General features: G+C 42.4%; 1 protein-coding gene across 2 annotated transcripts; it reads right to left on the bottom strand.

Moving 5' to 3' along the window:
- On the bottom strand, positions 1-14,222 carry SCRG1 (stimulator of chondrogenesis 1). Of its 2 annotated transcripts, XM_075930211.2 has the most exons (3): positions 13,944-14,222; positions 5,256-5,526; positions 1-2,435 (listed from the first exon to the last, which is right to left on the bottom strand). In XM_075930211.2, exons 2-3 carry the CDS (start codon positions 5,498-5,500, stop codon positions 2,381-2,383), a joined length of 300 nt encoding a protein of 99 aa, XP_075786326.2. In that variant the 5' UTR covers positions 5,501-5,526; positions 13,944-14,222; the 3' UTR covers positions 1-2,380. The 2 variants fall into 2 exon arrangements, with proteins under 2 accessions (XP_075786326.2, XP_089634043.1); XM_089777917.1 differs by lacking the exon at positions 13,944-14,222 and having other exon boundaries at positions 5,256-6,595.
- Between the last annotated feature and the right edge of the window lie 12,046 nt (positions 14,223-26,268).

Below are 26,268 nucleotides of genomic sequence, written 5' to 3'. Positions count from 1 at the left end.
ACCTGACTAATAGATGGCAGGTCTTCAAGCTTTCCAGACGTGCATAAGTTTCACCATTTGTACCTGCTGAGGTTCTTAACAGTTTGTTGTCTCTGGACTTTGCTCAGGGCTTTTGCTTTTTTGCATAGGTTGATCAGGCTGTGGGGGAAAAGAGTGAATGAGGGACAGGTAAACTATATGTCTACGTCTACACTACATGCTTCTTGCGCAAGAATTCTTGCGCAAAAGGTCTTGCGCAAGAGCATGTCCACACTGCCATGTGCTTTTGAGCAAGGGATGTGCTTTTACATAAGAGCGTCCATGGCCGTGTGGATGTTCTCTTGCGCAAGAAAGCTCTGATGGCCATTTTAGCCATAGGGGTTTCTTGCGCAAGAAATCCCAGTTGCCTGTCCACAATGCCTTCTTGCGCAAGAGCACTTGCACAAGAGGGCTTATTCCTCGTGGGAAGAGGAATAACTCTTGCGCAAGAAGCCCTCATTTCCTACGCCTTACTGTAAATTTACTTGCGCAGGAAGGTGCATGCAGTGTAGACGCTCCACAAGTTTTTGTGCAAGAACGGCCATTCTTGTGCAAGAAGCCTGCAGTGTAGACGTAGCTTAAGACTTTCTTAAAATTTGCATCTGTCCTGCAGTTGGTCATCGTGAAACACTTTGGTGAAAGTCACTTACTATGCATAATTGATTAATTGAATATACATTTATTATCGTTTGCATACAATTCAGCAAATACTATGGTCAACTAAGATCAAGATTACCAACAGAATACATTCATCCAACTATTGCAGATGGCATAGTTTCTGAACATATTTTCAGATTTTGTATCCGATACAAAGTTGTCATTTAAGTGAAGTATGGTTGTTTATTAGGCAACAGATTTTTCAATCTATGTAATTTACATAAAATGAGTACTGCGGAAAGAGTTGTTGAAAAAGAATAGCACCAGATAACTATATTAAAGTTTTATATTTTGCATTAGATATTTTCACACTTTTCTATCTGATGAACTTGGTAGCTCTAGCAATAGCCATAGGTTCATGAAACATTTAATACTTATAAAGTTCAGCTTTAATTAAACCAGCATAGATGTATAGGCTTAGAAGGTGATTCTGTGGGTCTAATTACATACCTGTCTTTTCCTAAAGGGCTATATTAAAGATAGAGAAGTAGCACTTAAAGTTACTAGGGAGATGTGCTATACAGTAGTTCAAATTAGGCCTGATTGAAGGCCCATTGCCTTCAAAAAAATTTGGATCAGGTTTGTCCTGGTAGCTGTTTTACTGAATATATACATTATAGCAGCTGTGTACTAAACACAAAAAGTGCAAAGATGAGTTTAAATAAGAAATAAGGGCTCATTCTGGTTAACAATATTTGCGACTTTAGGGTCCAATTGTGTGTCCATGGAAGCTAATGTCAATAGCAAGATTCCCCTCGAGGATTAATAAGTTTTTTAGACCAAGATTTTAAAAAATAGATGCAAAAAGTTAGGGTCTTAAAACCTTATTTAAGTGACTCAATCTTAAAAGTGCTCAATCCTCAGCAGCTCCCACTGATTTCAATGTTACATTTTGTTAACATTATGAAGAATTATTGGTATGAAACTCCAGTACAGTGAACTGCCACTGAGGGCCTCAACAGGTGTGAAACAGTGTTATAAAAACTATACTGCCTTATACCAGGTGAGGATCTGACTCTAAATCTTTGCTGAGAAGTGGAATGACAACACCAAATCTTCTGTGTGGCTCTGGTTGGCAGATCATCACAGTGAATTAAGGAGATTTTATTGCACTCCTCTTTTTAAATCTTCCTAATGCAATCTAATGTAGCTACCAAGTTAGAAAGGAGAGCATTGCTTTTGCATCTTCAAACCATGGTTCCTTCTATATACAGAAAGGGAAACATATATTACAGGCAGTCCCCGGGTTACGTACAAGATAGGGACTGTAGATTTGTTCTTAAGTTGAATTTGTATGTAAGTCGGAACTTGTACATATTGTAGGGGAAACTCTAGCCAGACATTTCTCCAGAGCTCAGTTTTATTCTCCCACACCTCACTTCCCTCAGTCCTTTATTCTCAAGCTGAGGTGTCTGCTGAGAAAAGCCGCTCCACGTCTCCTTAGTCTGCTGGGGGGGGGGGGGGGGGGGCGCTAGCTTCGCGTCTCCCTGGTCTGCTGTGGGGAAGCAGCTAGTGCGGGGTTGCCTCACCCCGTTTGTAAGTAGGGATCCGATGTAAGTCGGATCCATGTAACCTGGGGACTGCCTGTACTTGATACAGTAAGACTCTGCACTCTAGTGCTGTAGAAAGGAATAGATTTTCTATGACAACATTGTTAATCTTCTGTAAGTCCTATAAGTCTTCTCACTGGTACACAAGATGCACGTCACTGATTGTGGCAAGGGATGACAAAAGAGATCTTCGGTCCAAAGAAAATATCTCTGAAAGAAATTACCAGATATTTCATTTGTAAGATTATCATAAATTATCAGAGGTTTTAAAATGAAACCCATCTACCACTGCTTTGTAAGGGTTTGGTTTGATTTTTATACAAACCTGAAGATGTGCACAAGCTTCAGTCCATCAATAGAAACTAAATTGATGGATGGAAATCCTAACGACTGAAAGCAATGGCAAAATGCCCAGGCTTTTCAGTAGGACTAGGATTTCACCTCTGTGGCATAATTTCACTTTTATTGAGATCAATTCTATAAAAAAGATTCATAGGAAATGTGCACATATACAGCTGAGTGAGGCTTTTGTACTGAGCTCCAAGGTGGGGCATGCAAAGCAATCTTTTGTACTTTATTCTAGTAAAAGCTTTCTTAAACTAAGACTAAGACTTATTTTGAGTAAGTCAGAAAATACCATGTCTTACCTAGGTATCTGTAGTGATTTTTTGGGGGTGGGGGAGGAATGGAAAATATGAAAAGTATTATTTATGAAAGTTGTTGGTAAATCATACCTCCTAGTTTAAAAGGAGGTGGGTTGCTAGCAGAATGATTTTTCCATGATAGGTCGTGGACTTTGGAATTCATTCCCATGTAGCCTAGGTCTAGCATAGCCTGATTTATTCACCCTTCAGGCATGCTGAAAAGCTCTTCTTTAGAATATTCAGGAAAAGATGAAAGTTGAGCTATACAGATGATCAATGCTGGGATGATCCAGGTTACTACAGCATAGTAAGGACAGGCTAATACGATTTTATTCTTTTGAGGGTTTTAATTATCCTAGAGCACCTGAGGCAAAGAATATGGCCTTTAAATTTGAATGAAATAATAAAATACTGTTAGGAAGTACTCTACAAAGCCATGAAATTAGATACTGGTAGTGTAGGGAAATATGCAATTATAAACCTAATTAATTGAGCTGAGTGGAGGATGGAAATTCTGTGCAACAAAGGACTTTGAAATTTGGCTTCATTCAGAATTGGGGAGGGGTGCGGGAAGTATCTAAAAACAGTAACATTCTACACAAAGGAAAATTCAGGAAAAAAGTTCTTTTTGGATTAATTAAAACATTTCATTTCCATTTTGGCTTTTTAAAATTTTGTTATATATAAACATAAAGATATGGACAAGAAGTATTAAAAAAAATAAAACATTTCATTCAAAAAATAATGAAACATGGTAGTTGGCAGAATTTTCCCCCTCAATTTGTCTCTGAAATGAAATTTTTGTGAAATTGATATGATTTGACAAATCATTTAGATTGACTGACTGAATTGTTCCACTGAAGTTTTGCCAATGAGCTCTGTGAATGAACATTGAAAATATTTGTCAATATCCTTCAGTGTCAATGCACTTGTAATACAGGCAGTCCCCGAGTTACGCGGATCCGACTTATGTCGGATCCGCACTTACGAACGGGGCTTTCTCGCCCCGAAGCTCTCAGGCAGTGGGACCGCCCAGAGCGCAGCGGTCCCACCACCTCGACCTCCGGGGCGAGAAAAGCTGCTCCGGGTGCCCCTGGTCTGCTGGGGACCGTCTCCAGCAGACCAGGGACACCTGGAGCAAAGCCGGGGAGGCGGAGGGGTCCCGCACCTCTGAGGCTTTGCTCTGGCAAAGCCTCAGAGGCGCGGGACTCCACTGCCGCTGTGGCTTTGCTTCCGGTGTCCCTGGTCTGCTGGGGACCTGCCGCTTTGCTCCCGGTGACTCTGGTCTGCTGGGGACCATCTCCACCAGACCAGGGACACGGGGAGCAAAGCCTCAGAGGCGCGGGACCCTGCCACCGCTGCGGTTTTGCTCCCCGTGTCCCTGGTCTGCTGGGGGGCGGGGGGCGCAGCTAGTGCGCCCCCCCCCCCCAGCAGACCAGGCTTTTGTTGTGGACCCTGGGGTAGAGCAGCTGGGGGGCTGCTGGGTTGGTCCTGCAGGGACCTACGTGGCAGCCCAGCTGTTCTGTCCCAGGCTCGAGATTCAGCCGCTGTTGAAACTGATCAGTGGTTGATTCCAGGAAGCTGGGGGCAGAGCAATTCTGCCTCCAGCTTCCTGTAGTCAGCCCCTGGTCAGTTTCAGCAGCAGCAGCTGAATCTGGAGCCAGTTCCGACTTACATACAAATTCAACTTAAGAACAAACCTATAGTCCCTATCTTGTACGTAACCTGGGGAATGCCTGTACTGCTTATGACACATACATAGAAGTGGGGAAAGTGTTTGGGTTTTTAGGTGATTTCTGAATCCCTTTCAATTCATCTTTTTTCCCATTCACTATTCTGTAGATTATTTATTGTAAATGTCTCTCCTGCAGTAGTTCTACTTATTTGGATGAAATATCCGTACCCACTAATATACAGAAGCAATGAAATATTTTGCCAAGCAGCAAGCACTTCAGGGCTTTCTCTTCTTTTTGGAAAAAACTTGCCTTCAGTTACGGGTGCTGAAATGATAGGCTAAAATCAAGGGAGTGCATATTAGTTAGTCCAAAGAGACCAATTTTATATATCCTGGGTCAAGTAAGTAAAGAATAAGGGGCAAAGTTTAGCCTAATATAAAACCCAGAGAAATAAATGATACATCAGATCTTTGTAATGGGATGTGTGATTAAATGTTTTAAGGAAGGAAACACAATATCATCCTTTCCCTTTACAAAAGCAAATGAAATGAAATAAGAAAATGGCTGCGTCTAACTTTTAAGGTTGATAAAATGTTTCATTTCTTTGAAATGGGAGCTTGTCCCTTACGTAACAATCCATACTATAGTGAAATATAAGCACTTTTTAAATCCATATAACTATGTAAAATTTTACAAAAAAGTTGCCTTACTTTGGGCAGCAGAGTAATTCACTAAAATTGCAGTAACAGATAATCTCACAGGTTTGCCCTTCCCAGAAGTGGTCTTGAAGATTTCCATCAATGGGTTGAAGACTGGCCACACCTTCTGGGATGCTGTGGCAGTTGCGATCTTTTAGCACTTTCTTGTAACAAGACAGTCGACTGAAAGGCATCATATTAGTACCAAGCAGCATGCTCAGAAAAATAAGAGCGGATAGAATCTTCATTTTCATCATTGCAAAGCTTGCTTTTGACAGGTGTGCTAATGAGAAAAGGGACACATTAAACATGTATTGGTGCTGCATAGCTCAGTTTTAGTGCAGGTTGCTTAATTCATTTCTCGAGCTTGCATCCAATTTACCTTGAGAATTTTTGGGAGTTGGACCTGTATGCTGGAGAAGATTATTTCCCAAGAGATAGCAGGAATTGCTACTTCATTGTTGTGGAGTTAACTTTCGCCATCCTTGCTGCACCCTATTCTTATTTCTCATGAACTGAGCCATTTGTTGTTTCTTTTGTTTTTCTCCTTCAGGAAAGTCTTTTGAGAGGACTTGACTACCTCACTGGTATGAATGCCTACTCTCATGTATTTAATATGTATATATGTTTGGAGCATAATGACATTAACAAAGGAGTGTGAAAATGTTCAGATACATACCCTCTTTTTCTGGATGCTTTTAGCTCTTTAAACTCATTATGATGACTTCACTGAAGTTTCATCCTTATTTAACACATTTCTCCCAATTTCTCTACATGTATTGGGGTAGGGGAAATTTTGGCAATTTAGTCCAGTGGTTCTTAACCTTTCTTATGCAGGGGACTAGCAAACTCATTCACAAACTTTTGACAGATGAGAATCATTTTATTTGCATATTCAATATTTGCAAAATGAATATGCAAATATGCAAGTAAAATATTGCCTGACCAAACCAGCTCCTTGCTCCGTAGTGCCTAACAGCTTTTGACCTCCACCCCTATGTCCAATGCCCTTTGACCCTTTAATCTCTGACCCCTTGTAGCCAGACATGAACCCCATCTTGTTCCCCCCCCCAGAGAGCAAGAGAAAGGCAGTCAGCCTTTGATGCCCTGGGAATGCAGGTGTGCTGCCTGTCCCTGACTCTACCATAAACAGAAACCAGACAGTAAATGGGCTAGCTGACAACTGGGAGGCCTCCCGTCGCCCTGATGGCTAGTATCAGTAATTGACATGCCTGCACTGTCCCAGGAGAGGAATCTTCGCCCATTACATACCAGAGGTGCCCATTGTCTGCATTTTCCCAGGTGTGAATTATGCTTTGCACCCTTCGTGGGAAACTTGGGATTCAAAGCCATTTTTCCTAATTGGCCACTTGAGACCAGGAAGAAGCCTACCTGACCTAAAGGGTATAAAGGGGGGGGGTTAGTAGCCCACCCCATCTGAGCTCCAATCACCTACACCTGCTGGCAGGTATTGATTGTCTCCCGAGGTCCATGGGATGCCCAACCTCGCCCTACTTCTTCCCAAGGGATTGAGAGAAAGATGCTGGCCACACCAAGTCTGGAACACAGGGGTGAGAATTGTACCTGCAATGTTTCTTTATGTGTACACTTTAATTGTCACTCTGTTATAAGTTTAGTTACTTTATTATAGTTTCTTAAGTCAAACTGCTTCATTTCTATTGTAAACTGCCTTTGGTAAGGTGATTTGGGGTATGTCTACACTACCCTCCTAATTCGAACTAGGAGGGTAATGTAGGCATACCGCACTTGCAAATGAAGCCCGGGATTTGAATTTCCCGGGCTTCATTTGCATAAGTCGGGCGCTGCCATTTTTAAATCCCGGCTAGTTCGAACTCCGTGCCGCGCAGCTACACGGGGCATGGAGTAGCTAGTTCGGATTAGGCTTCCTAATCCGAACTAGCTGTACTCCTCATTCCATGAGGAGTACAGCTAGTTCGGATTAGAAGTCTAATACGAACTAGTTACTCCGTGCCGCGTGTAGCCACGCGGCATGGGGTTCGAACTAGCCGGGATTTAAAAATGGCGGCGCCCGGCTTATGCAAATGAAGCCCGGGAAATTCAAATCCCGGGCTTCATTTGCAAGTGCGGTATGCCTACATTACCCTCCTAGTTCGAATTAGGAGGGTAGTGTAGACATACCCTTAGCTATAAACTTTGGAAATAAGTGGGTGCCCTCATTCACTTATAAATATATATATATATATTGAACCAAGTTTCTTTTATTTTCTTTTCCTCTTTCTTTCTCCTATAAACCAGTGCATGTCAAGCTTCTGACTTGAACCCGTGCTGCTGTACCCGAACCGAACACAAACAAAAGAACTTCAGCCGGTCAAAGGGACAGGTATAGAAAGAGCTTGGGCGTTTTTGGATTGTGTCACTCCCAGGTGACAGATCCGTTGGGGCATCTCTCAGTCTTTCCCAGACTGCCCTCTGCGAAGGGATCCTGTATCCTAGCAGCTAAAATCTGAGGTGTAATAAGTTCTTCCTATAAACTCGGGGCGTCTGAGAGCCTGTTGGCTGCCCTCTGCTACGGGACCCTGGTCCTAGCAGTAAAGTCACAGACGTTAAACTCTTTTTCGGGGTGCCCTCCAGCCTCCTAGGCTGCCCACTGTGACGAGACCTTGCATTTCAGCAGTTGAAGACTTGGGTGTAACACACTGCACTGACCATCGGCTAACACCCCTGCAGCCCAACACCTTCTTGCCTCATGACTCCACCATGCCCTCACCCAGCACCCCTTTCCCCCACTCCACCCCCACACTCCCCAGAGTGAGGCTGCCCTCCTCAGAAGCATGGTTGTTACTGCTGCACAGGCAATAGGAGCAGCCAGTGGTGGCATGCGTGCTCCCTTCTCCTTCATGCCCCCTCTCTCCCAAAGCACATCTTGTGCCCCCAAGGGTACAGGGGGGAGTGTAGAGCCCCTGCCGGACAACCATTACTCAGGGCAAGAGGAAGAAGTGAAGTGCCTCCTGCTCTGCCTCTTCAGCTCCAGCGCTGCTACCAACAAAAGTGGTCTCACAGGCCGGGAGAGGAGGAAGCACAGAGCCCTGGCCAGCCACCATTACCAAGGGAGGAGGAGAGAGAGAGGTGCCTCCCGCTCTGCCTCCTCCTGCCGTTATCTCAGCCAACATGGCTGCTGGAGCTGAGCCACTGCGAACAGCCTGCTTGAGCTCCAGCAGCTGCCATGGCCCAGCAGCCAGCACGTCGTGGACCGGCAGCTGTCTATGGACCAGAGGTTCGGAACCATTGATTTAGTCAAGCTACAGATTTCTGGATATGAACAGGTTTTACTTTTCAAGGCCATGTCTACACTTGGCAATTATTTCAAATTTTCTAAGTTCGACTTCTGGGCACCTGATTTTACAAATTCGAAGTTCCGTGTCCTCACTACAAGAAGAATCTAATCGACAGTCTGAGGCAGCATGTCCAAATTAACGAAGCTTGCCTTGGACTCAGAGCCTCAGGAAGCACTCTGGGGAGCTGCGGGAGGCTTCCTGGAGGCCAATTAGTTTGAATTAGCGGCACCGGAGCATCTATACTAACGTTATTTCAGACTTATAAGTTCAGGAATAGTCTTACTCCTTGTGAAAAGCAAGACTACAGAGTTCAAATTCGGCGGCCACTTATTCCAGAATAATGGGCTTAATAGTGTAGACGCATCACTTAGAAAATTGACTCTGGGGGCTAGTTTCGGACTAAGGACCTAGTATAGACCAGGTCCAAGAAAGTGAAGGACCAAACATAGCAGAGCAATTGTAGACCCTTCATGCACTAACAAACAGTGCATCTCTGTCCTGACTTCCAACATTGCCTGGTCTAATACAGCACTTCCATTGAACAGATACCCTAGAACATATCATACAGAGGGACTCAGAGAAAAGCATCCAACCTGCATTCATTTGTAATTTAGGCCAGGATTCAAGCTGTGAGCAGCAGAATATTGAAGAGTGGAGAGACAATGTTTGTTTATATTTTTTCAGTTTAGTATAAAGATTCCAATCTCTAGATTTAAAGAGCAGTTCTACTCTGATAACTGACCCAGGAAATTTTACATTTTCTCACTCAGCAGATTGAATCTTGTATGTACTCCTCTTTATACCTGCTTTATAGTTAAATAGGATGTAGTTACTTTTTGGTCTTAACACTGTAGACTCAGCTAAGAGACAACAAGCTGGATTATAGTCTTTCTTGTGTAGCTGGAGAACTGAATAGCATAATCTGAAGACTGTGAGACAAATGAGGATACAAGCTGGCCTCTAGAACATTTATAATGTATGATGATAGATGACCAAGGAAAATCCATTTTGACTCTCAGGTTGAGGTTTAGAGCTCAGGTTCATAGCTAGGAGAGGGAGGAAGAGTCTTTTGTAAACAAGCATGCTTGATAGGGAAATCACTCAGACATATAATCCAGTCATGCCACTTTTTACAGTCACTTTGAGAGAAGGACCATATGTTAAAACAAAAAACCTTGTCAGACACACCTACATCTTTACCACATTCTCGATTCAATTAATTTTCATAGACATTGCTGTTTTCACCCTGCTCCTCTTTCATTCATTCATCCATTTTGACAAATTATCTGCACAAAACATAAGAAATTTAACTGCCTAAGAAAATCAGTTTCTGGAGACTTGAGCCCACTTAGAAAAAATTGTAACATTATAGGGTAAAAACTATAACTACACATAATAGGTATTTTGTTAGTCTTGTCTTTTAAGAAAATTACATACTTCTGCTAATAATAAGTACAAAAATAGTTTTAAAGTTCTGCATGTTTTATGAAGGGTACACAAACTTAAAAATAAAAGCAAACTTTTATTTTTTTGTTACAAAAACTAAATTAAATTAACTATTTTTCTAGTTTACATGAGATTTTGCATGCACATTTATCTTAATAGTTGTGGTGGGGCGACTGCCCCACACTGGCTGGAAGGCGTTAAAGCAGGCTGGAAGGGGGCCTGCACAGAGCCCTGGCCAACTGGGAAAGGGCTTGGAAAAAGCCAGTAAGAGGGCAGCTTGCTGGGGCAGCTCTGTATATAAGGAGCTGCCCAGCAGAACAAGGCAGTTGGGTCCTAAATAGAAAGGATGTAGGATCAGTACTCAGTGAAGGAGAGGCAGCGTCAATAGAGCAGTGCAGGGCATGCTCAGGGGAGCTAGAGGTGAAGGTTATTGTCTGATACTTGCCAGTCTTCAGGCCTTGATCCAAGAGCCAAGGAGTGCAATGGTCATAGGAGAAGTGGTCCAGGGTAGGAGAGGCTGGATAAGGCTGCTGCCAGAGGGTTCCTGGGCCAGAACCCAGAGTAGTGGGCAGGCCTGGGTCTCCCCATACGCCACACTGTGCCATCAAGAGCAGTGGTCTGTACAGACTTGGGCTTACCGCTGAGGCAGAGGGGCTAGACTTGCGAGGCACATTTAGCCACAGGGGCAAGTGAAACAGAGGACTGCTGATACCCCCAGAAGGGAATGAGAGACCCCTGTAGTAGGCACTGCCACAGGGCAATGTCCCAAAGAGGGTCTGGAGTGTGACATGGGTCTGGAGTGTGAGTGTGGAGTGAGCACAGGGGAGACACCAGCCAGAAGGCGGTGCCCTGCTGAAAACAGAACTAATTCCCTGGAGCTACCAGCTAGAGATGCCATAATGGTGAGTCCTTCCCTGTGACTAGCCCACTTAATTATTCTTTTAATTTATAAAATGTGCCTATTAGGCATCAGGGATCATATATAATATTTAAAAGATTGTACTGTTTATTCTAGCCAATGTGCCAAATAATATTCCCTTTTCCTTAAAATAATGTAAACATTAACCCAACTTTCCCTGAAGCTGGATTTGGAACTCAAGTGTGGTCTATGCTTGTAGGGTAGTTTTTATTCTAAATCAGATTTCTCAGGACTAAATAGTGCATAAGTGAATCCTGCTCAAATGAGTTTACAGTCTAAGGAGGACAGGTTTGGGCACATTCTGCCCTGGTTAACAAGAATAGCAGTCTCAAAGTAGAACAAGTGGGGGGTTTTTAAATTGAATTTAAATGTTTCATAGAAGAAAAAAATGTTAAGTTGTGATATTGCATGGTACTACACTGAAAAAAATGTGGGACCTGATTTTCAGAGATGGCCTCTTTTTCCCCCCATTTCCAGCGTAAATAGTTGTGCCATAGTTTGAATCTGCTATAAATTGCAGGCACCAATATTAGTTCTGTAACTATTAAAGTACTTGTGTCTGTAAGTCAGGTAGATAACTCTGCTATTGTTGTGCCTGTATTTCATTCATTCATTCATCTCTTGGTCAACTATAAAAAGAATACTGGACTAGAGGGCACAGGCATGGCACCACAATTCATTTATTTATCTTATAACTTGTCTGTGTCTAATATTCAAAAACATGTAGCCATTGTTTCTCTTGCTCTGAGGCATGTCCTCTTTGAATGCTATTTGTTTTCATAGATACTAATTTTCATGAAACTTTTAATCAAAGAGCTTCCTTCAAAAGGTTTGCCCTTGAAGAGATGTTATTTTCAGATGGAAGACTGCTGAGGGGAGTGTCCAAGTTCATGAAGGATACAGCTTTGTCAATACAGCATTCCACCGTGTGGAGATAAGGGAAGAGATGGAAGTGGTTTGGCTTGGCAGAATTTCTATACAGTGCAACATATAGACTACCCTTTTTACTCACAATCTACTACTATGAGCTCTTTCCTTAGTTTGTAAAATCAGTATTGTTAAGGTACCTACAAAGGTGGACAGTTGCATGGGTGAAGAAGAGCTTGTGGGGTTTATGCATTTTGCAAAATATAGATACTCAAACTTTCTCTGTCATCACCAAAAGCAGATAAAATTGCATTGACACCTATCTTGTGAAATCTGATGAATAAACGTCACTCAGATGACTTGAACAATTATTAGTAAGTATCCTTTTTTTCTGTGACATGCTTGTTTCCTGCCTCTTTAAAAGGCACCAAGCTCCAAAAAGATTGAGTCTCCAATTCCAACAGGAATAAGATCTTTTGAAAATATTTGACGCAAACTGCCCACATTTGCATAGGTCCTTTTTGATAAAATGCTCCATTGATGGCATTTAACATGACATTGGTGGAAGAAGTTGAGACAAGGAAACAATTTCAAAGTCACAAAACTTGAGCTTTTTATTATTGGAAAATAGACATTTTGGGGGGAAGATACCTTGATGAGTGAGGAATCATTGCTAAAGTTAACAGTGAAGTTCCTAAATTTCTGTTTTTCCAGGCAACTTGGCATGCATGTTCTTTGGAATAGCTTGATCCACAGGGAGATTTTTTTAAAAATTCTCTGCCTCGATGGCCAAAACAAACAGAGCTGTGTTTCTTGAGGATATATTAATACTGCTGGAAGTCCCAAGCAAGCAGCTGCTGTCAGTAATGAGCACTAGTGGTATGGGTAGGCAATAGAAATTTTAAAAAAAGTGTGAGGTGAATGAAACTAAAAATGTAATGCAATATCTTTTCCTTTAAATTGGTTATCTGGACTCTCATATTTGGAAACAACTGTGTAATCTGTATATATACTGAACTTTAAATGTACACATTTATAGTTGGATATTAAGCATTCTACAGCATCTCTAGCTGATTGATCTCACAATAAAAGATATTTTATTGTAACTGGTTCTCTGCCGTCTTATGACCACATCCACATGTGAAGTATCTACATACCCTTTACAGTCAGATAGGAGGGATAGCGGACATTAAGACCAATCAATTAAGTTAAAGTGCAATAATTTTTATTACTATGCAGATAATGTATTAGCTTCACAATTGGTGTATAGTTAGTTCAAGAGTTAAAAGTAACGCTGTTAGCAATACCATTCTAAATACAAACTTCCTTCACGTCAGTCATCTGTCCTCTTTAGTACAAAAGACTGAGCTGATATTTACTGGAAAAACTAAAAAAACAGCTAATAGTCTAGCAGCATCTGAAAGACAAACAAGCCATGTAAATGGTATCGTGGGCTTTCGTGGGCATTCTCCACTTTCAGGCTAACAACTTGTTAGATGCAGCCATAAGAAATGATTAAATGACATCTGAAAAATTGTGAATCCCTTTGTATATGATATGTGTGAGGCTTAGAGTTCAGTTTGAATAAGCATTTCTCAAAATTAAATACACAAAAGAAAAACCCGAATTATTTTGCCTGAACAGCCAGTATATTGTGAACCATGGTAAGGCAGCAGCTACTCCACTGAGGATGAATTCAGTGAATTACTTCTTTGTAAAACCCATCAATACCGTGCTTCTTTCCAGGAACTGAGTTTTCATTAAGACCCATTTAGTTTCCTTAAAGACAGCAGCTCATTGTGAAATCTCTTCTCTTCACATCCACCAGTTTTTGCAATAATGTCGAATGCATGAAAATAGTGAGTGAGGGTGGATAACTTACTACAAACTGTGGTAACATCCAACTTTATAAAGAAGAGTAACATGTTAAAAATAGTTTTTCTTCAGCTGAAATAATTTCAAATGGATTTATTTCTTCACATCTGTCCTATAAAGCATCATTTCTTTGCTCACAGTGAATGTCAGCCTTCCCAAAGTGAATGTCAGCCTCCCACACATGACATTCATCACATGTAATTTGTCTAGCTTTGCATCCTGTAACTAGCATGAGGGGAACAAATAAATGAGGATAATTGCAGGAGCAGGACATACCTTTCTCTCTTGTGTCTCTCGCCCTCTCTTTCTTGGCAGCTGTGTCTTTGCAAGTTGAGAATTGCAAGTTGAGAGTTGGAGATGAGGAGAAGGAGGGCTGAAGGGAGATGCTGTACAAATACCTCTTTGTCTGCCCTGGATCCTGTCTGCGAGTGACAGTCTTTCGTCCAGCCAGTGCTAGGGGGTGGGCTTCGAAAACTACCTCTCGGCTAACTCCAAACCAGATGAGAAAGAAATGAACAGCTTCTTTCCAGCAGAAAACAACTAGTCCATACAGGATTCAAGGATAAGCCTTCTCAGGGAGTAAAATACCTGCAGGAAAAAAAATACTCCTTGGAAAGATTTTTTTCCTCTCTGAAGTATGATTGGAAAAACATTGAGTGGGAGGTGGGAGTGAAGGAACCAGTAAAAACTGCTAGGATCATCTGGATTGATAGAGAATAGTTTAGTAAACAAATGCATGGTCTTAGCACACTTTCTTGTTGCCTTTTTCTCTTGCTTCTCTTATTGCATCATAAAAATACCTCTGGGAGAAATGTCATGAACCAAACTGATGAAGCCAGAAGACTCAGCAATAGAAACCTATGCAATGTTCAGTGAAATAGCTAGGCCATTCTTTGACTTGAGGATTCTCTTTGTTCTTCTGAAATCGAACTGAGAAATGTGGTAATTATTTTAACTGGATTTCTGGTAATAGTGCCATGTCTTCATTGTATTGAGTTCATTACTGGCAAAATATTTAATCGTTGTAATGGTGAAACAACTACTTTGTCAGCCAGTATTTCAGAATAGCATATTGTGAAATAGTGCAATGGTGCCCTTAAAACACTTTAATTCAGACCTTCAGAAGAGTATTTAATTTAAATGGAAAGAGGTTAACATACCAGTTTGTTATCCTCTAATTATTTAGGGGATAGACTCTTGAGCTTTACATCAAGATCCTGTATTCTAGTCTCAAAATCAGCCAATATAAGCATGTTGGCTTTCTTTTGTGGTTTTATCAGATCTAAACACTGTAATTTTGGACTCTCCCAGTTGTTTGACAGTGGGTGTTCAGCTTAGGGTAGGTAAGCGGGAATTGATGCTTATAGGCAGGTAGCGTGTGCCTTCTGATATAGGTGTCTATATCACCTTAGCCATTTCATGTGTTAGTCTTGGAGTAATTTTAGCTCCATTGCTGGTTTTTAGCTTTAGTTGTTTGTGGGTTTTCCTCATCTAATACTAGCCCAGAGGTTGCAACGTTTATTTTCTTTTCTGATGAGGTGCTCACCACAGTGATCCATGCCTCAAAACTAGATTACTATAACATATTCTATTTGAGGCTGCCCTTGCAGAGCACTGGTGGCTTCAGCAAAATGCGGTGAGATGTTATGGGCCTGACTCTCCCTTAACATTGCTATAAATCAACAGGAATGCCACTGAAGGGATTGGGTTACATAGAAATAACACTAAAATGAGAAGAAAATAATATCTTGCATGTGCTCATAATGCCATTGTTGCATACTGATTTATCTATTCCCATCTATCTGCAGGTAGACTTCTTTTGTTAGGAATGGTTTCATTTCCCCATGTGCTGTACTAAGAAATAATGTACCAGGACTTTTTTGCTCTTAGTTTCTGGCGTTCAGCTCTCTGATACTGGTAGCAATCTGCTCTCAAAGGAGGACTCAAATTTCTGGAACATTCCCCCACAAGGAGCATAGGTTTGATAAATCACAAGAAACCTGTTCAAGTCTTTGGAGGACTGCTAGTTTATTTTGTAAGTAAGGTGTTGGTAGACATGTTGGTTCATATAGCACCCGGGACTGTGTTGCCTTGTTACCTTCCTGTCTCCAGATCAAAGTTATTTCCCCCCCCCCTTGTTGTAGCTAGGAGTCAGTTAATACCCTCAGCCTTTCAAGCACTCCTGACTGGACTATGCCAGGCCTAAAGTTGCCTTGTAGGTTAAGGAAGATGCATGCCAGTCTCTCAGCCCCCATGAGTTGTTTCCCTGTAATATCCTCCCCTGGCATTGGCTATTAACAGAAATTTCAGAACCTCTGCACCCCAAAGTGCAGGGTAGCTCTGTTCATCAGTTTTTGCCCTAAATCACTAAGTGCTTCTGATTAATCAAAGTAGGACTGTTTAAGAAAGAATCAATAAAGATTTAACTAGAAATGAGAGAGTGGTGGAAACAAATGGTTATAACATACAAGTACAACAACATCCTAAAATGCAAACCTGGGATTATGCTTATCAATAAAGCATATTGACTTTTCTATCCAATAAAGTAGATTTCCCCCCTCCCCCCTCCAAGTTACAGTATGTTGCAGAGCTGGCTGGCTGATTTGTTATGAACCAGGATCCAAACATTCATGAAATCACTTCCATTCTACAAAGAGTTTTCCTCAATGAATGGAAAAAGAGTGCTTCACTGACTGCTGTCATATACTGAAAACAGCCTTTTGTTTCTATTCTGTGACAGGGCAAGCCCCCATTTTGTTATAATGTTTCTTTTTTACCTTAAAGTAATTTGATAGTTTGCAGTTGTCAGTCATGGTTTTCTACCAAAAGGCTTGAGATGCAGGCTAAACAGGATGGGGCAACAACTGCCCCCCTCCCCAAATACCAAGTCATTCCCCCTGCCTAAATGGATATTAGCCCTTGGTAACCAATTTCTATTCCAAATCCATAAAGCTTACTTTCAATATAAATTACATTATTCCTTATATTTACTTGTCTGAATAACATTCAAAGATTATGAATATTGGCAAGTTATGAGCTTTCTGCAGATACATTACATGTTCTTCTTTATGGATACATATCCTGCAGGACGTATTTGGTACAGAGAATTTGTCTGGTCTGAGGTGAGTGAGGTTTTCAAAGAATAGGAGACTCGTAGCCAAAAACCGCTGTATCGTTGTAGCGTTATGAATGGTGAAGAGGAAAGCAAGTTCTGATATAGCTACCAAGACTTGTGCTGCTCCATGTGTGACATTACCTGTCATTGGGAAATGGTCGCTTATTACCCTTCAGAGTGCCTCACAGCAGTGAGGTGTGGGTGGTAGAACCTCAGCCCTCAGCAGCTTAGGGAGCTGAGGAAATCAAGGGTTCTGGAAAAGCCAGTTGGGAGCACAGTATTGGAGGGAGCCAGGGAAAACTGTGGGGGAGGGAACCTGAGGCTTTTGTTTGGGAGGGGCTGGAGAGCAGGCAGCTTTTCAGAGAGTGAGGTATTAGCGGGCAGCAAAAAGACTGGAAGATTGTTGGGGGCAGAGTGAGGCAGGGAACAGTAACCCCATGTCTGTCCCTATTTCTAGGGATGTCCTTAGGATTTATGGGGCCCTATGCAGTACTATGAAACTAGGGCCCCTCATCACGACTAGAGATGTCGATGTATAGTTGACTATATGATTAACCAATAAGCTAGGCTTATCAGTTAATCTTGTCCACTACATGCATTTCCTGCCCCCTTGCTATCTCTGTATCAGAGGCAGCAGGGGGTGGGGGTAGAGGTAGGGAGTGGAGGGGGGTAGCAGGAGCCAGTGCTGAGGGAACCAGCTTAAAGCCAGTTCTCCCCAGCACCAGCTCCGTGGTGTTGCCTGCCTACCCCTTGTGCTGCTGCCTCTAGCAGAGGAAGCAATGGGGGGCAGGGCAAGGGAGGCTGCTGCAAAATAGCCTCTGCCCACAGCAGCCCCAAACGTCCTCTGGACAGAAGCTGCTCTGCATCCCATGGAGTAGCCTCTGTCCGCGGTGAGCTTGGGCCCGTCACAAGCACGACCCATAGATTGGGAAACCCTGGGCTAGTCATTCCTGCTCTAATTTACTATAATTTGGCTTTGTTGGCAGTAGTGACCTACAGCTTAGTCCTACAGGCTAACCATTTTGTTACAATACTGTTCCAATTTCCATTCACTAGAAAAACACTGGATAATTACTGATGCTTTAACATCTCAGTATTTTAGGACTGGATAGTGAATCATTACCATCTGGAGCTGTTGAAAGCATTTTGCTGTTGAGTTTCCTAACACCATCTAGCTTCCATAAGAGATGGAGCAGATATTTGGAGAGAAAATTAACCAATCCCCCAAAGTGGTATATGTTTTAGAAACTTCATGGACAAGGCATGTCTCAAACTGTTCAAACTAGGTCAAACTAGGCATCTTGCAGATGATAGGCACAGTCTCACTTTTTTTCTCATTCAGTTTTGAGTGGGTGTGTGATGGTCTGTGGCCTGTGATGTACAGGAGGTCAGACTAGATGATCATGACAGTATTTTCTGGCATTGAAATCTGAGATTCATTCAATATGTTCTACAGGTTGAACCTCTCTAGTCTAGCACTCATTGGTCCAGCAACATCCATGATTGGCATGATTTTAGTTAGCTGGGTGTTCACTTATCATGAATGTGACCAAATTTCCCGCAGTCCCATGAAGTTTGTTTACAGCCTACAGTTCTGTCTCTCGGTGTTCCATGCTGTTATTAAGCTCTAATTTACCCCTAAATGTCGTCTTAGGTTATGTCTAGATTACAAAGATAAAAATGGATAAAGAAACGCACTTTTGCGTATTTTTTTTCTGATTTACTTCTGAAAGAATCTTTTCCAAAACTTGACACGTCTGCATGGGGCCAAATTTCAGAAAACAAACCTTCCTTTGGAACATCCCTTCTTCCTCGTAAAATAAGGTTTACAGGGATGCCAACAAAATGTGTCTATTTTTCTGACATTTTTTTCGGAAAATAGGATGCATTCTTTGGACGTGGCAGAGCTTTTCCGGGATACCAAAGGTATCCCGGAAAAGCACTGCAGCCTAGATGTACCCTAACAGCCCAGTAAGCAGTAGAAGTGTAGGTAAGGCTATAGGCAATACTGACCTCCCATGGTCTGGCAAATTCTCTGGTTTGGCACCGGTCAGATCCCAAGGGTGCCGGACTAGAGAGGTTCAACTTGTACTACAAAATGTAAAATTTCAACTGCAATCAACCCCTGCAAATACCTTTAGCATTTCCTGTTACAATTTGATCTAAGAGTGGATAAAACCTAAATAGTATTGGCAGTCACCAATACCTGCCCAAAAGACTCCAGAAAGTCATCAAATATCTTCTTTCTTCAGCAGGTTTACCTGCAAGAAACTATTCTTGGTATGTAAAAAGGTCTTTGTCTGTGTGAATCTTGACAATCTCTTGAACTGTAGGTAAAGGATGATGAGATTATTTTAGAGCTCTGTTGATGTGCTGAGTTTGCTGTGGTTTTTTTTTAAATAGCTAACATATTGTTGATCAATTGCATACATTTCTTTGACAGCATTGTGAAGATGGGAATCAATCTGTTTTTAAATTCTTTCTTCAAAGGAATTGTCACTTTGCTTTATGCCTGTTTTCTCGGTTTCAGGGTTAACTTTCACATGGTAATCTCCAGGAAGATCTTGTATATGCATCTATCTCTCTCAAATAAAACTACTCTTGTAATAGCATTTGCAGTCTGGTTCCCAGGATTGCTCCCACTGGTGAAACTGAATTAGTTTTAGCAATGGTAGAAAACTAAATTTTCTTCTTTTGGTGATTGGAGTGATTGAACCTTTCCTGATTGTGCTGATGCACTGGGAACACTGAAATCTTTGCAGCTAGGATCTGGGGGTTCTGGAGGCCTGCCTCCTGTACATTGCTAGCAGTGACAGACCAGAAAGCCACAGAATACAACGTTCAAAAAAGGCACAAGCCAGTACTAATCCCATCTGTGGACATATTGGAAAAGTGACAATTGCACTCTGTGCCCTTGGCTTTGGATGAAACATGCTAAAAAGTAATCATCTGAGCTCTGTTCAGTAACTTGAACTTCAAATTGCATTGAACTGCTGACAGGTTGGTAACTTGCCAAATTAAATTATACACTTCATAATTAATTTACCCAGCATTAAATGGTTTTTGTTTAAGACAAGTCTATGTACTCCAGGTAACTTATTTGACATACATCTGATGAAGTGAGTCTCTGCTCACGAAATCTTATGCTCCACTATATCTATTAGTCTATAAGGTGCCACAGGACTCCTCGTTGTTCTTGCAGATTCAGACTAACATGGCTAGCCCTCTAATACTTATTTGAAACTTTCTTTTATAATCAAATAAATGAATTCAGGCAGCTTTAATTAAAGTATAAAGCTTCTGCTTTTGGTAATAGCCCTTGAAAAGAATCTCATACCTTTGTTTTTGTTTATGAACTGTGTAGCAGAAATAATTCAGTTACAGAAAGTAATTAACATAGCTAAGAAGATTTTTAGATATAAAAGATTGTTTTGTTTTAGATATTTGTAATACTAACTAAAATCTGCCTCCAAACCATATAATGGTTATACAAAAGTGCTGGCATTTTAAGTACCTACTGTATTATTGGTTATAACTATCAGTACACATGCATGTTCCTTCATCCCTTAATCATTATATATACCTTTTAGAAAGATAAGTTTACTTCTAAATTAAAAACAATAATCCAAGGATACTGTAATATTCTTTAAACTATAAACCCAGTAGAACAAATTCACATTATAACATATTCTATGTAAACATGGGCATATCAATGTTCACATGGCATACAAGAACTTGATTTTACAAACTCTTATTTACATTAATAATCTTTTGAGTAGTCTTCTTTTACAGTGGGACTATTTAAGTGAGTTACATTTTACAGGATTATGTCTAAGATTACTAGTCAATCTTGGAGAACACCGAATCTGTGATTTTGTGACCTCTGTAACTTCAGCCCCAGTCAGAGGTGATCAGGCTTCTGCCATTTATTGTTTTATTTCCCATGTCTCGTTTGTGATTTTTTTAACTAAAAATACCTGTGCCAAAATTTTAGCCTTAATCAAGCCCTTTATCAGTATGTTGTGGGCCAATGGCCTAGTCCTGCAATCCTTATGCATTTGAGTTGTTTCCATGGATACAGGTAGGAGAAAGGAGAGTGGAATTTGGCTCTGAACAGGATAGGGTCGCATATAGCAGGCAAGATTTCATTTATGAATGGTTCTACATAAACAGCCTTTCAAGAAATTGCACTACCCAATTTTTGTTTCACTCCAAAATTGGGGAAAGAAAACCTACTACATATGACATTCACTGAGTCCTCAGGTTCTGTCATGTAGGACAAAGGAATTCAGGACTACAGTCTCATCCTTTGTTATAACAAAATTAAGGTTCCCCAAAAGATTGCTGCATACATGGAATCACACTAAATGGAAGGCATTGATTGCCAGGTATATTGTACTACCAAAACTGTGCAAACTCTAAGGATGCGTAGAATTAAAGCATTGCCAGACTTGTTCCACTGAACTGTAGTCACACTATTGCATCAAAAAATAGTCATTTAAATAGCCAGACTTCGCTGGATGATGCTTTCAGTTGCAGAATGCTGTGATCAGTGTCAAAGCACATATTTCATTTTCCTTAGTAAATTTTATTTAAATGTTTATTTCCCCATGTGATGGGGTGTACGAGCCCCACGCTGGGGAAGGTAGGCCTAACCAGGCTCACCTGGCTAAAGGTGTCCTGCCCCTGCAACCCTGCTGGGTATGCTCAGACTGCAGCCCAGGTATAAAGGCCCAGAGAGAGGCTCAGTGTGGGCTGGCTGCTGAGGAGGAAGGAGGAAGGAGATACTGCCCAAGCTCCTGGAGCCAATGGGACTGTATCTGGGGATCAGCCTGCAAGACACACAGACATACTGCTAAGGTTCTGGAAGAGTCTAGTGGACACTGTAGCCCAGGGTGGGAGATTGTATCCTGAGGTTCTCAGCGTGTTGCAGTGTGACTCCCTGCTGAGAGAGAAGTGGACCATGCCACTGCTAATAGGGCCCTGGGCTGGGACCTGGTGGAGTAGGGTGGGCCTGGGTCCCCCTACCTCCTCCTCAATCCCCAACCTGTGGGGTCTGCACTTGCTGCTACAGAGTCTGGCTACTAGACTGCTCTGCCCCAGCGAGAACAGTATTTGCTATTGACTCCGGCTGCTAGGCTGCACTGCCCCAGTGTAGAGATGTTAAATTATTATTAATCAGCTAATTGAGTTGATGGAATTTTCATTGATTACTTGATTAGTCAATGAGTGGGGAGTGCTTTCTAGCCCTGCTATGGCTCTGCAGGGCTAGACTATATAATGGAGGGCATGGCTAGACTACATGGCTCTGTCAACGGAGCCATGTAGATTAGGGTTATAGGCAAAGGGAAACGAAGTGGCAATTTAAATAATTGCCGCTTCATTTAAATTAAAATGGCTGCCGCACTGTGCCGATCAGCTGTTTGGTGGCACAGCACTGTAGTCTGGACGCTCCGCGGTCGACATCAAAGGCATTTGTTGACCTCTCCGTTACGCCTTGTGGGATGAGGTTTACTGGGGAGGTCGACAAATGCCTTTGGTGTTGACTGCGGAGAGTCCAGACTACAGAGCTCTGCTGCCAAACAGCTGATCGGCACAGCACGGCAGCCATTTTAATTTAAATGAAGCGGTGATTATGTAAATTGCTGCTTCATTCCCTTTGCCGAGTAAACAAATCTACAGGGCTCCGGCGACAGAGCCTTGTAGTCTAGACGTGCCCTAAATGTAGTAGGAGCCAAGCATGCAGCAACCGGACTATATTTAAACTGCAGAGCCGCAGAGGGGTTAGCTCCCAGTGGTGGTGTGGCTGGTGCTTACTACATTTAAAATGCAGAGCAGCAGCAATCCCAGAGCTGGCGCGAACTGCAACTGTTCAGTCCCAGCTTGTGCCAGCCCCAGAAACTAACCCCACAGTGGCGCTGCATCTTTGCTGGACTCTTACTATATTTAAAATGCAGAACCACATCAGGGTTAGTTCCCGGAGCCTGTGTAAGCCAGAACTGAACAGTTATGGTTTGCACTGGCTCCAGGATGCTGCGGCTTTGCCCAGCCACCTCCCCGCAGAGATGGTGCTGAGGGGGAACCGGCTTTTAAGCCAGCTCCCCCCAGCACTGGCTCCTTCTTTCTTCCCCTTTTTTGATTGGACTACCAGATAAGCACGTGCTTATTGGGTAGTTGACTACTCCCTTACATCCCTACCCCGGAGAGGGGGTGTTTGCTATTGACTCCAGCTGCTAGGCCATGCTACTCCACTGGGAGGGGGGTTTGTTATTGACTTTGGCTCCTTGTGACTCTGGCCAGTGAGTTGCGCTTACCCTAGCTCAGTGGTTCCCAACCTTTTCCAGATGGGGACCCATTTTGACAATTCAGGAAGAATAGGTGACCCAAGGCAATTAAAAAACTGGGACGGGGGATGGGGGACAGTGCCCTAACTAGCTAATTTTGCACCTGAGGGAAGAATATAAAATTGTGCCCCCTTCTGTTTATATATTCATAATAGTTATTTCATCGAAAAACTGAAAATACATTAATAAAATAATAACACTACATTTATTTGAGTTGCAGAGGGGGAAAGATACTCCTCCCCAAACTGCTCTTCCCCGGCTTAAACCACACTCAGAGGCTGGAGGGGTTGGTGTCACACTCCGGGGCTGGGAGTCTCACAGTCAGGAGTCTGGGAGGCACACTCACTCAGGGGCCTGAGTCTCACACTCAGGGGCTGGGATTCACACTCTGGGGAGTCACACACTCAGGGGCTGGGATTCAGGGCTTGGGGGCACACTCGGGGGCTGGAGGGGGCTGGGAGTCACACACTCAAGGGCTGGGAGTCAGGCCCTGGGGGGCACAGTTAGTGTTTTAACCAAACAGTTTCACCCGAATTAATAGGATATTACAACATTTACTAAAATAGCCCCTCTCTTACCCCAGAGCCAGGCACCCCTCCAGCCTCCTGCTGCAACCCAATTCCCCCTCCCTCTGAACATAGTCCCAGCCTCTACCACAGGCCACTGCACCTCCCCCCAGCACAGTCCCTACTGAGTCACTGAAATATTATTCAATTTAATTGATTGATTTAACTGCCTGAAGATTGTTAAACCAATTGAATACTACTTCAGGTGAATGGCTCCTTAAGACTAAGCCAGCTGCAGAGCTGCCCAGTAGGGGACCTTTTAAAATGTGTGAATGCACCTGGGGAGACACTTGGCGACGTTTTTGAAATGTAACGGCAACCCATATTTGGGTCTGGATCCATAGGTTGGGAAACCCTGCCCTAGTGAGAGGACTGTGGATTTAGAACTGCAGTTGAGTTCCAATATGCCCAGGGTTGGGACGTGGTTGTAAGAACTAAGCATGCGACAGCTCCCCCTGGGAAAGGACGAGTGCATTACTCCATGACACACCATATATAGTTCTTCTCAATGGTTCTTTCCATTTGCTAAGGCCTGAGGTACATGCAGCTTTTGTAACTCATGTAACTATTTCAGTTTCAAACTTAAAAAACAACTAATAGTCTAACAGCACTTTAAAGACTAACAAAACTTATAGCTGGTATCATGAGCTTTCCATGGGTTTTCATGGGTTTAAAGTGGTGCTAGACTATTCGTTGTTTCTTAAGATCCAGTTGCAGACTAACTTGGCAACCCCTCTGAAGCTTTTATTTCAGCTTAACATGTGATTATTTTAATACTGAACTAGACATACAAGTACAGATGAGTTATACAAATAGAAATGTGTATGGCTATGGGAGTAAGCTAATTGCCTATTGTTGGGGGATTGTACTAATTTAATTCTGTCCAGGTCTGCTGACAGCAATTCTGGCCGCAGAGCAGCCAGTGGGCCCCCATGCATGCCCATGCGGTTAGCCTGACATATGGGCAGTGCTGCATCTGCGCTGTCTGGTGCCTAGTGATCTGCTGGAGGGCCAGAGTTTCCACATGCCCGCCCAATGGGGTTGCTAACTGTCTAATTGCATAAATCCAAAAACCCTTGCCCTGTCCCTGCTCTACCCCTTCTCCAAGGCCCCACCACCTGCTGACTCCACCTCTCCCACATTGCTCACTGTCTCCCACTCACTTTCACTAGGTTGGGGTAGGGGATAAAAGGTGCAGGCTCTGGGAGGGACTTAGGGTGAGGGGGTTTGGGAGTGTGCTCTGGGCTGGTGCAGGGAGGGGCCAGAGCTTACCTCAGGTGGCTCCTGAAAGTGATTGGTGCACCCCTCTGGGAGCAGCTCACAGGGTCTCTGCATGCAGCTGTCCGGAGGCACCACTCCTGCAACTCACATTGGCCATAGTTCTTAACCAATGGGAGCTGTGGAGTTGGCTTTTGGGGCAGAGGGGTGGTGCGCAGAGACCCCCTTGAGTTGCAGGGACATGTCAGCTGCTTCCAGGAGTGGTGCAGAGCCTGCCTTAGTCCCATTGCACTGCTGGTGGTGGCAGCCGGGTCCCCTGGTCCCTTTTAAATCACTTGGGGGTCCCTCGGTAATTGCCCCCTTTGCCCTCCCCTTGTCAACACTCCTGTGTATAGCAGTATTGTTAATATGATACTTCTGAGTGTAGGTGTAACCTCTTATACTGGTGCTTGTTCTCTGCTGTCAGTTTTAAGGTTCTTTACAACAGTGCAAAATAGATCTAAAATACTACAGAATTAGAATGATAGAACTTTGTACCAGCTGTTAGCATTGGTTGCATTGTATTAAATGCACACAGCTTGTTAGAAACTTGGGAAGGGACTTTGAACTGTATTTTATAAAACTTTTAATTCCTTTTGTGCTGCTGTTTTAAAGAGACACTCCAGTGAAAGCAGTAACATATCAAGTTCTACATGTATTTGAAAATGGTGAAATGTATAAACCAGTGAAATGGATAATATTTTTTTTTCCAGCATCAAACCAGTTTATTTGGATAAATGCGCTCCCTCTAGTGGCCAGTTCACATTACTGAAGAAAGGCGAAGACAAAGAATTTTTTAAGCTTAGTGGTTATTTGCAGTTGTATAGAAGTTTGTTGGTTCATGGTGGTATGCCTGCTCAGTTTTAAAAATACTTAATATTTTATGTTGGCATGATATGGAAAAAGTCCTAATTTTTCCCAAATTAAATATAGCATCAATTTTGTTCTATCTGATTTAATAGTATGCACCAAAAAGCCAAGTTAAACAACATAGAGAGAATTTGATTCCCCAGCTTATGACTCCAGAAATTCACATAGGAACTACGTGGGTGGAGGCATAACTTTAATTATCTTGTTTAATTTGACCATTTAACTGGCTAAATGGGTTCTTGTTTAAGAGTATGGGTTTGGGCTTTTTTTTTATTACAGCAGTGCACTGATTAAAGTTACTTTAAATGTAGAGTAATTTGAATTTACAATGTAGCCCCACTATTTTTATATATGACTTTTCCTAATTTGGCTTATTTTAGTAGTTGCTAAATCAGGTGGAAATATTACATTGTGATACTTTCACAGTATATGTTTAAATATTTTCATTT

The sequence above is a fragment of the Pelodiscus sinensis genome, chromosome 4 (genome assembly GCF_052426305.1).
Source record: "Pelodiscus sinensis isolate ZL-2025 chromosome 4, ASM5242630v1, whole genome shotgun sequence".
In the NCBI taxonomy this organism is placed as follows: domain Eukaryota; kingdom Metazoa; phylum Chordata; order Testudines; family Trionychidae; genus Pelodiscus; species Pelodiscus sinensis.
The sequence above is the reverse complement of the archived record's forward strand: the minus strand, read 5'-3'. Positions and strand labels throughout refer to the sequence as shown.

Coding starts and splice junctions, on each gene's coding strand:
- SCRG1 (XM_089777917.1), bottom strand. CDS start 5,569: ATGCAGCACCAATACATGTTTAATGTGTCCCTTTTCTCATTAGCACAC. Junction 2,436..5,255: donor GAATTACTCTGCTGCCCAAA/GTAAGGCAACTT, acceptor AATTTCTTTCAG/AGATATTTTCTTTGGACCGA.